The sequence below is a fragment of the Dermochelys coriacea genome, chromosome 8 (genome assembly GCF_009764565.3).
Source record: "Dermochelys coriacea isolate rDerCor1 chromosome 8, rDerCor1.pri.v4, whole genome shotgun sequence".
Classification (NCBI taxonomy): Eukaryota; Metazoa; Chordata; order Testudines; family Dermochelyidae; genus Dermochelys; species Dermochelys coriacea.
This window is the reverse complement of record NC_050075.1, coordinates 85,786,121-85,802,175: the sequence shown is the minus strand read 5'-3', so window position 1 is coordinate 85,802,175 and position 16,055 is coordinate 85,786,121. Positions and strand designations below refer to the sequence as shown.

Genomic DNA, 16,055 nt, shown 5'->3' with positions numbered 1-16,055 from the left:
ATTTAATTTGCAATGGGGATAAGGATGGATGCCAAGAAAAAAAGGTCTTAGGCAACAGGATAAAGTGTTAGTGAAATGTTTGTGGGTTTTTTTAAATGGCTGCAGAGGGGTATGTTCATGAAGACTGAGATTAAGGATTGCAATCAAACACCATACAAATCAAGAAGTAAAAATAGTCATTGAATATGTTGCATGAAGTCATCAGAATGCTTAATCTATCCTTGTAAAATCATAGAATATCAGGGTTGGAAGAGACCTCAGGAGGTCATCTAGTCCAACCCCCTGCTCAAAGCAGGACCAATCCCCAACTAAATCATCCCAGCCAGGGCTTTGTCAAGCCTGACCTTAAAAATCTCAAAAGAAGGAGATTCCACCACCTCCCTAGGTAATGCATTCCAGTGCTTTACCACCTTCCTAGTGAAAAAGTGTTTCCTAATATCCAACCTAAACCTCCCCCACTTGCAACTTGAGACCATTACTCCTTGTTCTGTCATCTGCTACCACTGAGAACAGTCTAGATCCATCCTCTTTGGAACCCCCTTTCAGGTAGTTGAAAGCAGCTATCAAATCCCCCCCATTCTTCTCTTCTGCAGACTAAACAATCCCAGTTCCCTCAGCCTCTCCTCATCAGTCATGTGTTCCAGTCCCCTAATCATTTTTGTTGCCCCCCGCTGGACACTTTCCAATTTTTCCACATCCTTCTTGTAGTGTGGGGCCCAAAACTGGACACAGTACTCCAGATGAGGCCTCACCAATGTCGAATAGAGGGGAATGATCACGTCCCTCGATCTGCTGGTAATGCCCCTACTTATACATCCCAAAATGCCATTAGCCTTCTTGCCAACAAGGGCACACTGTTGACTCGTATCCAGCTTCTCGTCCACAGTAAACCCTAGGTTTCAGAGTAGCAGCCATGTTAGAATGTATCCACAAAAAGAAAAGGAGTACTTGTGGCACCTTAGAGACTAACAAATTTATTTGAGCATAAGTTTTCATGAGTTATAGCTCACTTCATCGGATGCATGCTCACGAAAGCTTATGCTCAAATAAATTTGTTAGTCTGTAAGGTGCCACAAGTACTCCTTTTCTTTTTGTAAACCCTGGGTCTTTTTCTGCACAACTCCTGCCTAGCCATTCGGTCCCTAGTCTGTAGCAGTGCATGGGATTCTTCCGTTTTAAGTGCAGGACTCTGCAGTTGTCTTTGTTGAACCTCATCAAATTTCTTTTGGCCCAGTCCTCTAATTTGTCTAGGTCCCTCTTTATCTTATCTCTACCCTCCAGTGTATCTACCACTCCTCCTGGTTTCGTGTCATCTGCAAACTTGCTGAGGGTGCAGTCCATGCCATCCTCCAGATCATTAATAAAGATATTGAACAAAACCAGCCCCAGGACTGACCCTTGGGGCCCTCTGCTTGATACAGACTGCCAACTAGGCATGGAGCCATTGATCACTACCCACTGAGCCTGACGATCTAGCCAGCTTTTTATCCACCTTGTAGTCCATTCATCCAGCCCATACTTCTTTAACAAGCTGGCAAGAATACTGTAGGAGACCGTATCAAAAGCTTTGCTAAAGTCAAGGAATAACATATCCACTGCTTTCCCCTCATCCACAGAGCCAGTTATCTCGTCATTCAAGGCAATTAGATTAGTCAGGCATGACTTGCCCTGGGTGAATCACTTTCCTCTCCTCTAAGTGCTTCAGAATTGATTCTTTGAGGACCTGCTCCATGATTTTTCCAAGGACTGAGGTGAGGCTGACTGGCCTGTAGTTTCCCTGATCCTCCTCCTTCCCTTTCTTAAAGATGGGCACTACAGTAGTCTTTTTCCAGTCATCCAGGACCTCCCCAGTCACCATGAGTTTTTAAAGATAATGGCCAATGGCTCTGTAATCACATCCACCAACTCCTTTAGCACCCTCGGATGCAGCACATCCAACCCCATGGACTTGTGCTCATCCAGCTTTTCTAAATAATCCCGAACTACTACTTTCTCCACAGAGGGCTGATCATCTCCTCCCCATGCTGTGCTGCCCAGTGCAGTAGTCTGGAAGCTGACTTTGTTCATGAAGACAGGGGCAAAAAAAGCATAATGTGCATAATCTTTGTGTCATTAACTGTTGTGATGTTATACAAAACATTGTGGAAAACACACGTTTGACACATAGACTTTGTGTCTTCCATTAGAGATCAGACTTTGCTCCTAGATAGTTTTCATGCTGAATTAGCCTCAGAAGTATAAAGACTTAAATACACAGTAACCAGTAATTGTATTCTTTTAATATGCTCATTCATTCTTAACTATTATAAGAAGAATTATTTTAAGAAGGTCCCCAAACATAATGCATTAATAACCACTTCGTTCACTGAAATTAGTTTTAGTATAAAGACAGAGATTTTGGTTTTTGTATCCAGAGCTGTTGGATCATATTAAAGAAGTTCTGTAAGTTTGATTCCCCTCCCCATAGTTTAAATTCCAGGGCATTGCTAATTAAGAGGTCTCTTGTCTCTTGGTTTGGGTTTTTTTGTTATTGTTGTTACTGTTTCTCTCCCTCTCTGTGTGAAACTTGTAAGCTGCTAATTGTGTTAGAACATCCTAAAACAGAGAGAGATTCAAATCAATACTTTGTAACAACAAGAAAAGGAGTACTTGTGGCACCTTAGAGACTAACAAATTTATTTGAGCATACGCTTCGGACCCCCAGGACACTCAATTAAGAGCATCAAGGGAGCGCCGAGAGGCAGGGGCTGGGACAGGCAGTAGCTCGCCTCACGGCGGACCAGCCCCTGCCTCTCGGCGCTCCCTTGATGCTCTTAACTGAGTGCCCTGGCGGTCCGAAGCGTATGCTCAAATAAATTTGTTAGTCTGTAAGGTGCCACAAGTACTCCTTTTCTTTTTGTGAATGCAAACTAACATGGCTGCTACTCTGAAATTTGTAACAACAGAAACAGCACACAGAGACTCCCCACCCTTTTGTTGTATTTATCTCGCTTTGTTAACAATTGTGATTAAAATAGAGAGAGAGGATGTATGTGGATGGATGCTTGGTATAGATAATAAATGAATGATCAGGGAGGTGCCAGCCTAGGAGTTCAGTATCGATCGGCCAAAGAATGCGAAGAGTATAGACAACCAGATGACCCCCGGAGGGCAGACTGGAATCCACCCAACAGCCTCAAGGATGGGACTACCAAAGAACAAGATAACATCTGGCAGCACGGATCCATCAGGAATGTGCCATCTGCTGATTGATTCGGCAACAGCATGATGAAGTAATTCCCATAGACTGGCATAGGAATAAATTCCTATAAAAATGGACTTTAGAAACTGAGAACTTTGAGTCTGGTTCTGCTACCACCCTCCAGGAACATCGGATGCACATCTGACAAAGACTCAGCTCCGCCCTCATGCCCAAGTTACCTGGCCAGTAACTTGGCATGAGCAACCTCTAGGCTGGTAACTGTAACAAATTTGCAGAACCTGTGTGTGTGTGTGTGTGTGTGTGTGTGTGTGTGTGTGTGTGTGTGCGCGTGTGTGTGTGTGAACGAACCTGTGAATGAATGTGAAACTGAACGAAATGTTATAGCTATAACTGACTGCCTGCTATGATTCTTTTTGTATTCACAATAAATGTGACATTTTGTCTTATCCCCGTTAATAAGATCCTGCTGGTTTTTATTTTATTGGTATACCACAGCTGGTGTTTGGGGATGAGGAGGTGAGAGAGAGGCACAATGACCAAATAGTCTCGGAAGAGTTCTTAATTCCTGAAAAGACTGCAGTCTGTATTCCTCCCAATTGGAAGGACAGAAGGAGTAGAATCCTGGTCAGACCCCACCTCACCTAGCCATGCCTCTGTGGTTTGTGGAGTGCCTTGGAGTACTCCACAACATTTGGGCTTGGGCTGGGGCTGGAGTCCAAATGTCTGCACCACAATTTTACAGCCCCTTAGCATGAGCCCCACAAGCCCAAGTCAGCTGACACAGGCCAGCCGTGGGGGTTTAATTGAAGTGTACACATATCCCAAGTCTGTAGTAGCCCCCTTTCACTCCCCGCACAGGGGCATGAGGAAGCAAAAAGCTCTCTGAGGGCTCTTCTTCCACTTCAGAAGAGGAAGCACAATCTGTCCCAGAATGTGGAAACATGGATGTGCTGCTTACTTGCTGTGTTCAACAGTATTTCTGTATTTCGGATCATTTACGTATGCTTCCCTGCACGAGCCATGTTTCAAGAACCCAGCAGTTTTACAAAGCCGGAGGGTGTCTGTTAAAACACACTGTGTGGTTAAAGGTTGATCCTATCTCTGTTTTTCCTTTGTGTTGTTATAATCCACACAGCTTTCTTTGCTTCTGCTAGTTAGTTTTACAAGCAGAACTGTTGATAACGACAAAGAAAATAATTGTCCCCAACAAGGTTTCTTATTATGTAGAGCTGTATAGTGCATTCATGGTGTAAAAGCTGGTGGGATGCCAGGCTCGATGTAACTCATCACAGCACTGATATAATCTATCCAGGCCAAGTTACACTGAAATCTGTTGTTGCCAAAATATGCTCACAAATCTGTGCCTAAAGTTTTTTCCTACCATGGAAATATGTATATTTTAATTATGGTGTCACGGTAGGACAGTAATTGCATAGTTTGTAAAACAGTGTCTATTTTAAATCTGATTTTGAAGCCCATACACATCCTTTCCTCTTTTTGTTTTGTTTGTTTTTCGTTTTGTCAGAGGAATTTTTTGGGAAAGGCAACACACAAGCTGTTTGAGCATGTTCCTTGTGGGGAAAATTGTGGACTTACACAGTTTGAAAATTTGTGTTAACATTTCTGTGCAGGGGTGTAAACCCCATACTGGCCTACAAAGCGTTAATAAGAGCCTGTGGGTTCAAATCAGCCCCATTCCACCACATCTGCAGTAGGTGCCATGCATGGAGGTTGGTCTCACTCAGTTGGTACCTGATGGGGAAGGGGAGCAGATCTCCAACTTGTACTAGGTGATGGAAGCCTGGGAGCTGAGCGAGACTGCTGTCTGTCAGAGCCTTCCTGAGGAAAGGTAGGTTGAAACAGAGAGCCCAGATGAATGTTAACTAGAAAAGACAAACTGAATAGAAGGACTGGGTCTAGGGTGACCAGATGTCCCCATTTTATAGGGACAGTCCTGATATTCAGGGCTTTTGCTTATACAGGTGCCTATTACCCCCCACACTCTGTCCCAATTTTTCATACTTGCTATCCGGTCACCCTAGCTGGGTCCAAGATGGATGGCTGTCAGTTTTAGTTTTGTTGTATTTGTTTTGGAGCTTGGATACCCCAGAAGGAACCTCAGCGTGATTTAGCCAGAGAGCTAAGTCAGCATGGGGCCTAACTGCGTTGGAGGCGAATGCTGACTATTGAAGAACCAGAAGGAAACTGAGACATGGTGAATAGTGCCACGGCAGGCCACAAAGGAATGCTGCAACACCTGACTCTGCAACAATTACTTTTTCCACTTTTTCCGCTTTGAATTCAAACAACATGGGCTAAATATTTCAACTATTTTATAGGTTCATCCCCCATGAAAAGTAACAGATAGGCCTACTTTTACCTGTCTGCCTGAAATCATTGTCTGGCATATAATTTTATTCAGTTTTACAGAACTTGGCCCATACCATGGACACAGTAAAAAAGAGTTGCACTTAATTATATTGTACTTCATAACATAAGAATGGCCATACTGGATAAGACCAAAGGTCTGTCTAGCCCACTATCCTGTCTTCTGACAGTGGCCAATACCAGGTGCCACAGAGGGAATGAATAGAACAGGTAATCATCAAGTGATCCATCCCCTGTCATCCATTCCCAGCTTCTGGCAAACAGAGGCTAGGAGTACCATCACTGTCCATCCTGGCTAATAGCAATTTTTGGACCTATCCTCCAGGAACTTATCTAGTTCTTTTTTGAACCCTGTTATAGTCTTGGCCTTCATAACATCCTCTGGCAAGGAGTTCCACAGGTTGACTGTGGCTTCAGAATATTGAGGAGTCTCTCCTATGCAGGATCTCTTCTTTACTTTTTTTTGTAGTACTACTATTCCCAAAGTAGACATTGCTTAAACAATTGTCTGTATTAAATATACTGTATGTTGCATTCATTGCTCAAATGTTAACTTGTCTACCTCTCTTAAAATATGTGATAGCCTTGAACAGTTTGTGGCTAAGTAATTTCCTATTTTCCTATCACTTTTGAATAGATTTGTTAAATGTCCACTCTTTTTCCTTTGCAAGCCAGTGAGGTTTTTCATGTCCAGTCTCATTTAACATGTAGCTTGACAATGCATTGCCTTGAGAGGAAACATTTAAATGTTGAAGCAGAGAGCTTAATAAAAGCAGATCTTTTGTAACAGAATAAGTGTAGATTTCTTTTACTGGGTGAGAAAGATTAGACTTTTTTATGGGCTTGTTCATGATTGCTTTCTACACTATGTATTTTGGCCTTGAGTTTTCAGAAAGCAAACTGGGATCAATAGAGCTGTGGTTAATAAAATTGGGGTTCCTCACACATTTATTTAATGTTTCTAGTGTTTAAGATACAATTAGCTTTAGTGTAATACCTCTGAAAAGCAATCATTTACAGAGCTATGTTTTAAATAAACTATAGTTTTCCATATACTATTTCAAATAAAATATTATAAATATTTTATCATATGCAGTGTTTTGCTTTATGCATACATATATAAGTATATATGGCTAATGCACATATTTTGCGTGATCAATTGCAGATCCATCATTAAGGCTATGATTTAGTCACGGGTATTTTCAGTAAAAGTCATTGACAGGTCAGAGGCAATAAACAAAAATTCACTGCCGGTGATCTGTCCATGACTTATACTAAAAATACCTGTGATTAAATCGGGGAGGGGGCGCTGCTCGAGGGGCCGCCTGGGGCCAGCAGCACCAGCTGCCAGGGGCCGCGGACCATGGCCGCTCTGGCCAGTAGGCTGGGGACCGCTGCCCAGAGCCGCCGGAGCAACAGATGATGTGGCTGTCCTGCGGGCCACCTGAGCAGCTGGTCCCGGAGTCAGCTGCCTCGGCAGCTGTGGGGTCAGCCACCCCGGCCCCTATAGAAGTCATGGAGGTGGCGGAAGTCACGGAATCCGTGACTTCCGCCACCTCCATGACCGATACAGAGCCCTATCCATCATGAATAAGCACTTACGTATGTATCCATTGATTTCAACTGAGTCATAATAGAAAACAAATTTTTGCCCAGTAACTCTTTAAGGAACCCATAATGTTATGTGGACTTCTTTACATTGAAATTATTGTAATATACAATATCAGATTATTATATTACTGCATTATTCAAAAAAGGGAGAAAAGGAATTATGAAAGAACACTTCTGTATGAAAAATGATGATTAGTGAGAATAAAAAGCATACACGTGACTATGCCCAAAGGGATCTCAATTAGTCCATTAAAAAAATTAAAGCATCTATTAGTTGCCAGCTGCTGGATTCTCTTAAATATTTTTGGTTGTTTAAAACCATATCCTTTCATTGACTTCAGTGGGAGTTCCATGTGTTCAACCATAGCAAGATATGGCAAAGTCATTCAAAAAATAGCTACTATCATTAACATCTTGGGTGAAATCCTGGTTTCCACTGAAGTCGCTGGGAGTTTTGCCATTGATTTCAATGGAGCCAGGATTTTACCTCTGGTATTTTGTTGATGTACCCAAGGTTTCTTCACTTCATTAGGAATATGGTTTCTTTAAACAAAGTGTAATCAGGGTTCATGGTGCTTCTGTTGACCACCTTGTCAGCAAAGGATATAAACTGCTGAAGCTCTTGATTTATTGGGGCTAGTGCAGCTCCTTAATTCTTGTGGAACATTAAGGAAGCTGGAGTGTTCACTAGAGTAACGAGCGAGGACACAGGAGCCTTGGAGGAAAATATCAGTGAAAAAGTTTAGTCTCAGGCTGATGTGATCCCATTTTTGAGTTAACAAACAAAGCCATGCCCCAGAGTGGGGTGAATTTGAACACCAACCCAGTGTCTATGTGCTCTGTTGATAGTGTAGGGATTAAGCATCTTCAAGTGGGGATGAGATTATTTTTTGCTTGTATAATGATATAGTGCCATTGTGGGGGGAAGGTGTTGTATTGCTTTGTAGGCAACACATGGTTCCAGCCCTTTTTGGCCTTTACAGTCCTCTCTGGATAAAAATTTACGGAAGTAAAAGCATCACCATCACCATGTTTTACAATCTGAAGAATTAGTAGAATGAACAAAAAAAAAGGAGAGGAGGCAAATGCTGAGTGTGTGTGCTGTGGGCCAGCTTCTGAGTCCTTTCTCACACACAGGAGTAATTACTTACATGAGTATTGCCACTGAATCCAATGGGACTCATGGGACTAAATGTTCACCTGTGCAAAAGAAGCTCACAAGCTGGTCGTGTGATTGTGTTTGGTGTGATGACCAGTTGAGCTATATTATGTTAACTTGTTGGGGTTTAAAAATAATGAATTCTATGATTTTAATGTGACCAGGCACATGGATTGCAGTGGGATCAAGTGAGCTGAGATTAGTAGCAGAAGACTGGCTGAAAGAATATTCAAAGGAAAGGAGGTTGTTAGGCCACACTGGGGGATGATCTGAGGCAAAATTTGGAGTCCATGCAGAAGCAGGAGATGAAGAGATCATTAGGTTGCCTGCAAGGCAATGTGATCCTGTGACTGGTATTCAGGAGACCTGAATTCTATTCCTAGCTCTGCTTCTTCACATCTCTGTGCTTGTTTCCCCTCTCATCCATTGTCTGTTTAGATTAAGATCTTTGGGGCAAGAACCATCTCTTCACGTGTTTGTAAAGTGCCTGGTATAATAGAGCCCTGATATCAATTGAACCTCATTGCAATACAAATAATTGATAATATTTATAATCTGAGCAGAGTTATCGGTGAAAGGTGTGTAGGGAAAGAGGGGTGCAAAGAAATACAAGAAACACTTCTGCTTCTCCAGCAGAAATTCTCAGCACCTAAGGATGTATAATGGAAATGCATACACATTTTTTCCTTGTGGCTTATTCCGACTTCCTGGGCTAATAGGAGGGCCAGTTTACAGGAACTCAGTGGAGCTAGCATTGGGCCCCTAGTGAATAACCGTGCTCCAAACTTGATTTACCTATTGCCTTTTTTCTTTTTTTAACTTACATGGCACTTTACAAAAGTGAACTATTTTTTCCTCAGCCCACCTTTGAGGTAGATGACTACAACTGTCTCCATTTCACAGATGGTAAAAGCATGGCCTGGCTCAATCAAAGGACTTGCACAAGACCACAAAGTAATAAGAGTTCCAAACACCTAGTCCTATGCCCAGATCATGCCTAGATCATGATGCTGCTCCAAGTACATTTACTAGCTTTTTAGGGTAGAAAGGATCCATTGATGAACTCTTCATTTAGGCAGGACTAATTAACCCTTCACATTCCATGCAGCAGGAGTTTTCCATTAAATAAGGACTCTTCCTAAAGAAATGCAGGATTTGACCTAAATGAACATGTGCTGGATTTGCTAGACAAATATAGAATTTATAAACCTCTATAGCGCTGCCAGCTTTCCATCCATCCTGAAATTTTACTGTGCTACTGTGCAGGACGGGTACAGTCTCAAATAAAGCCAAGATGAGTGTTTAATGATTTTATTCATGTCAGTTTTCTTTATTTAATTTGTTTTCCTGTGTAGTGCAATAATGGGGCTCATAATGAACATCATCCTAATGATTTCCCTGAATGCTTTGAGTGCATGGTATAATGAAGAGATTTGGCTATATTGTATATATTATATTATGAAATTTGAGAGGGAAGTATTATTTCAGTAACCTTTTAGGCAGGATATTGAAATCTGAGAAATTGGGCACTTAAAGAAGAACATCAGGAGTGGCAAATGAAAAAACAAATGAAAGCTTAGGAGTACTTGTGGCACCTTAGAGACTAACAAATTTATTAGAGCATAAGCTTTCGTGGGCTAGAGCCCACTTCATGGGATGCATAGAATGGAACATATAGTAAGAAGATATATATATACATACAGAGAAGATGGATGTTTCCATACAAACTGTAAGAGGCTAATTAGTTAAGATGCACTATTATCAGCAGGAGAAAAAAACTTTTGTAGTGATAATCAAGATGGTCCATTTAGACAGTCGACAAGAACATGCGAAGATACTTAACTTAGGGAAATAGATTCAATATGTGTAATGACCCAGCCACTCCCAGTCTCTATTCAAACCCAAGTTAATGGTTTGCATATTAATTCAAGCTCAGCAGTTTCTCCTTAGCGTCTGCTTTTGAAGCTTTTCTGTTGCAAAATTGCCACCCTTAAATCTTTTACTGAATGGCCAGAGAGGTTGAAGTGCTCTCCTACCGGTTTTTGAATGTTATGATTCCTGATGTCAGATTTGTGTCCATTTATTCTTTTGCATAGAGACTGTCCAGTATGGCCAATGTACATGGCAGAGGGGCATTGCTGGCACATGATGGCATATATCGTATTGGTAGATGTGCAGGTGAATGAGCCCCTGATGGCATGGCTAATGTGATTAGGTCCAATGATGGTGTCGCTTGAATAAATATGTGGACAGAGTTGGCATCAGGCTTTGTTGCAAGGATAGGTTCCTGGGTTAGTGTTTTTGTTGTGTGGTGTGTGGTTGCTGGAGAGTATTTGTTTCAGGTTGGGAGACAGTCTGTAAGCGAGGACTGGTCTGTCTCCCAAAATCTGTGAGAGTGAGGGATCATTTTTCAGGATAGGTTGTAAATCTTTGATGATGCGCTGGAGAGGTTTTAGTTGGGGGTTGAAGGTGACAGCTAGTGGCGTTCTGTTATTTTCTTTGTTGGGCCTGTCCTGTAGTAGATGACTTCTGGGTACTCTTCTGGCTCTGTCAATCTGTTTTTTCACTTCAGCAGCAGTTTGAAAGACATACGTGCCAGAAAGATAGGGGAGATTGAGAATAGCAATACAGGGAAGGGTAAAAATGAATCTCAATCTCAATAGAAACTACTATTGCCTTGGAAAGAGAATTTATCTGTAATACAAGAGCTCACTGGTTCCATCCTCTTCTTGTTCCTAAATCTCTAATGCACACACTTCACTTTCTCTCTCCTTTCTACTGGCAGCTCAATAGATCGCATGTGGAAGATTAATCCCTTTGCAAATGCCAGTGTTACACTGTGGTAACAAAAATAGCAGTACTTTTAATCCACTGTCACAGAGGAGCCACTGTAAACACCTGTTTCATTTTATGGGCTATTGAGCCCCTTGTCTTTTATTTTCATAATAATGTTCCTTATTTTAAAGTTCTTGTTGTTATCAATGATATATCTGGATGTCACTGAACAATATTGAAATAGATAATAGTGATTTACCGCCCTTCCACATAGATATTCTTAGAATGGGAAGAAATTAATCTGAAATAAGGATAATGTCAAAGGGCCTAATCCTGTAAAGACTCCATGAAAAGAACTTTTATCAACTGAAATGGGAAGTGAATTTGGCATGCAGGACTCTTGCAAGGTTGGGTTTGACAGTTGTACATTTTCAAATATAAGTTTTTTTCACAAAACTTTAAAAATTAACCCAAGAGCTGTACAGCTGTTCTGTAGATATTGCTTCTGAGGATTATGTTCACTGAAAAATATTGTTTTTGGCTTTTGAATGCTAACTGTACGGATGTTAATTAGAACTGGTCTAACAGTTCAATCAGTGCATGTATAACTTTTTTAATTTGCAAATTGCCTTTGAACCAACTGTGATTTTTCTTTTTTTTTTCTTTTTTACCATTTTGTTCGTTGTTTTCCGTTATTCAACAACTCTTCATGCAACCACAATTCATCTTATAGGGTGGGTGGAGAAGGAGCACACCCGATCACACAGGATAGGGGAGCAGGACCACTGGGATTTCCCCCAAAGGGGATGACAACAAGTATTGTGGTTCCAGGGCTACTCAGAGGAGGGGGTCGCCCAGGCCTAGGGTGAACCGATATATGGTCAGATAAGAATTCAAGTTTAAGGGTCTGAGCCCTTGGGGTTCCCCCATCATTGGTTTTATTTTTTGCTATTTTGCCAGCAGTGGCTTCTTCCATAGATCTCAAAGAACTCTACAAAGACCAGTGAGCATTAATATTCTGATTTTACTAGGGTAGAAACTGAAGTGCCCTTGATCAAGGTCATAAAGCAAATGAATGACAGAGCCAGGAATAAAACCGAACTTCTTACTCTCCGTACAGTACCCTACCATGCTGTTTTCCTAGATTTCTCTCACTGATCCCAAACAGAACACTTGGATGTTTGCAGCCTGACTCTGCTGTCTATGTCAGTGAGCTGGAAATTTCTGGTAGTTTACAGTTTTGGGCCCCTTTTATCAGACAATTCCTCTGATAGGGATAGTTTATGCAGTAAGTAAGGCCAGATCCTGCCTCCACTGACGGCCATAACAAAACTCACAACAATACAGACCCCTTAATATATAGATAGCTTGCTGAATAATCTCCAGAAGTTACATTAATACAAACATTGATCTGTTTAATCTCTTTTTCTCCATTAAGGCTTATAAGGAGGTGGGGGGTGGGGGAGAAGTGAATATGTTTATGAGTAATTCTTTGTTTATGTTGTGTTTCTAAATTATGGGCTAAGTATTCACAGAACCTACATTTGGATGGGTGCCCATAGCTGCATTTTAGGAATCTGAAGAAAAATAAATAAATATGAAGCTAATACAAGCTGGGAAATATAGACACTCATTATGGCCATAAGTCTGTAGCTTTGATAGTTGCTTGGATGTGGAGTGTCAGTTATGAGACCTGTGTCTTCTCAAATATTTGGGTGCATATCACAGGGAGTATTGTCAACACAACTCAAATTATTTAAAAATACATCCTTGGTTTTGTGTGCAAATCAGGGCGAATAAACTGGTGCGGTCATACTGTAATAGAAACTACAACAGGAATACTGGTTTGTTTACAATGGGATGTAGCACATTAAAAGTTTTAGGTGCGTATGTGTGTGTACACACATATTATCTTGACTGGAATCCTTAAGGTAAGACATTATATACAGAAAAACTGTCAAGGTCAATAGCTGTGCTTTCTAACCTTGATACTATCACTTTAAATTTTTGTTTTAAACTACCACTATAAAATATAAATAGAAGATTCACAAGTGCAGAGATCAGAATGAATAAAATATTGGAATGAGAAAAAGAATGTGAGAGAGTTTGGGGAAGGGTGGGAGGGAGGGGTTGAGAGAGAAAGACAGACAGACAAGGGAGCAGATCATTGATAAGTAGAATCCAAAGCACTAAACTGCTTATTTTACTTTTTTTTAGAGCCTCAAAGATAACCAAACTACTCTTCTTTCTTTCTTTCTTTCTTCCTTTCTTTCTTTCTCCTTAAAGACACTGATCAATGTCAAGCTGTAGTCCCCTGATGGTGGAAAGTCCACCTACAGCAGGGATGCAAGCCACATAAGTGGCCTGCATCTCCCACTCCTCTTGGGGGTAACAGAGCTGGCCAGTACAGCATTCTCCAGGGCAACCTCTTCCACTAGCACTCCAATAGAACCCCAAGCTGGACTGCCCTAGCAGAAATGATGGCAGTACAGGTGCTTTTCCTGTCCCCAGGGCTGAACTCCTGTGAGGTGGATCAGGAAACAAGGACACAAAATGCACATGTACACCATAACTTTGAGCTAATAAGTGAATCAATTTTTCCATTCAATTCTATGATAACAAGCTGGACAAGCGTTGCCAAAGTGTAAGAAAGAGGTGTACTCAGATGAAAACACAACCTATCCACAATAGGATTACACGCTGTTATTCGGGATCAATTCCATGTCTATTCCTCACCAGTGATCTGGTGGCAGTTTGCTCCCCCTCCCCTATGTATGGGTAGTCAACAGATGGAGGCAAATATTGCCACTGAAACATTTGCAATTTATTCTTGACACTATATTTTAAACAAACTGATTACTTACCTTTATTATTTTATACTTGATAGCACACATTGTTTTGCTCTGTGTCATTGTTGCATGACATTCCATTTGGCACACAGTTTATTTTTAGCCAGAGACTATCAAAGTATTTTTCAGTAGGACTGTCACTGCACTTGAACAAGGAATCATTACTGCAAGAACTTTACTGAAACAAAGAAGAAATATTGAACAAATGGGGAATTATAAGTCTAGACCAACCCAAACTTGCACTGGTAATTAACGTTGCTTCTTTAAATGCAATATGATATAAATCCATCAACCAGCAGCAAAGGTAGCATTAGCAAATTTACTCATTTGCTAATTTCCTCTTGAGTTCAAGGATAAGGTATTGTATTACTCCTAATTTATATGAAGATTGGCTTGACTCAAATCACATACAATATCTATGAAAGAAAAAGAGGAAGAAAAGCCAGCAAATTTCTTCAAACCATTAGATCATATTAAATTAGATTATTTTGTTGATTTAATTAATATTTAATTAGAACCTTACAAAACTGAGAACTATTTTTATTCTGTACTTCTATACTGTTAACACTTAGATATTTAGAACTAACAAATACAACCTTATGAACTTAGGTTTTCACTATTAAAATGAAATGAATTTTCCAGAAAGATTGAAATATCTAATATTATGGATAGCATAGGTATGTGTGTGTGTATATTGTTTTACACAAGGAAAAAACTCCTAACTCTTTTTGCATAATACATATAATATCATTTAAACTGCAAATATCCATAATTTAAACTGAAAGTGTTAGTAGCAAAATAATCTATAATTTGGTAAATTTGATAGTGAAGTTGTTTTGATTACTGGAAGATTGTGATTTATGTGCTAATGTTGTATAGGGCATGAAGTATATTGTGAATCGTATTTGCTTTTTCTTGTTAGATGAATGGAAGAAGAAAGTTAGTGAATCATACGCTATAATCTTAGAAAGATTAGAAGATGACCTGCAGATCAAAGAAAAGGAGTTCACAGAACTGAAACACGTCTTTAGGTAAATAATTCTGGAAACTTGTTTATTATATTTAGAAACAATAATTAGTTTTTAAATGTTGGTGTAATTTCAAATGTTTTCATATATGTGTCAATGAGTGTTGCACATATGGATAGTCTATATCTGCATTCTATTTATATCTGCTATCTGTTTTCAGGAGTAAGTCCTTATAATTCTGGGCCAGTGTCCCACATCCTAGTACCAAGATTAATGGCTGCTTATTACTAGAGCTGGGTGAATACTGCCAAAATTTTACTGCAAATGTATGTTTGAATTTTGTAATGAATTTGCTTTAGCAGTGTACATACCTCCTTTTGTTCATTCTCCAAAAATACTTTGGCAAACAAGTCTACTGGCAGGCATATTTGCAGATTTTTACACAAAGATGCAGGCAGAATAGTTTCTGAAAGTAATTTCAAATTCCTAATTGTAGTCACTTTATCAGGAAACCTGATTCTAAAACTCCTACTCATCCAATAAGATAACATACTGTTATAGTCCAGAGAAAAAGCTTTTTGGGAAGAGAGTACCTATGGGAAGGCAGGCTTGGATCAGCAAACAAAGGAACTGTCTCCTGCTGTTTGTTTCCTTCTGTGTTCAGGGAAATAGGACTTTGAAAAGAAAACTTACATTAAAGAAATACCTATTGCCAATTTGTCCTAGCTGAAACAGCTAACCAGACCTGAATTTTCTGCTAGCCATAAGTTAAAAGGGATAACAAATACCCTGTGAGCTCAACAAATGGCTTGTGAATGAGTTAATTTATGGAAGCTATCTAGTAAATAATTTCAAACATCAAATGCACTTGAGAAAATATTGTGTTCTGTAGCCAGACAATTAACAAATAAAAAAGGCAAAATTGGTCAGCTAACTTATTCATTATGATTATTCACTCAGCTATGTTAATTACCATTGTTTGGACCCCCAATTTGAAATGCAGATTGTTGATTACATTGGGCTGGATCCTGAAAAGTGTTGAGCATTCTGTGTCTGAGCCAACAAAGCACTTAAGCACATGCTTAATTTTAAGTATATGAGTA

At 40.1% G+C, this 16,055-nt stretch overlaps 1 protein-coding gene across 2 annotated transcripts in view; it reads left to right on the top strand.

The window, feature by feature from the left end:
* Nucleotides 1–2,961: 2,961 nt before the first annotated feature.
* Nucleotides 2,962–16,055, top strand: part of LOC119859694 (serine/threonine-protein kinase TNNI3K) — a 194,742-nt gene continuing 181,648 nt past the window's right edge. Inside the window, exons 1-3 of one of the 2 annotated variants that reach the window (XM_043520182.1) lie at nucleotides 2,962–4,730; nucleotides 5,766–5,800; nucleotides 14,907–15,015. In XM_043520182.1, coding sequence (XP_043376117.1) covers nucleotides 5,788–5,800; nucleotides 14,907–15,015 — 122 coding nt within the window. In that variant the 5' untranslated portion in view covers nucleotides 2,962–4,730; nucleotides 5,766–5,787. Of the gene's footprint in view, nucleotides 4,731–5,765; nucleotides 5,801–14,128; nucleotides 14,230–14,906; nucleotides 15,016–16,055 lie in introns of those variants that run through there. The other variant, XM_043520181.1, reaches the window with a different exon arrangement.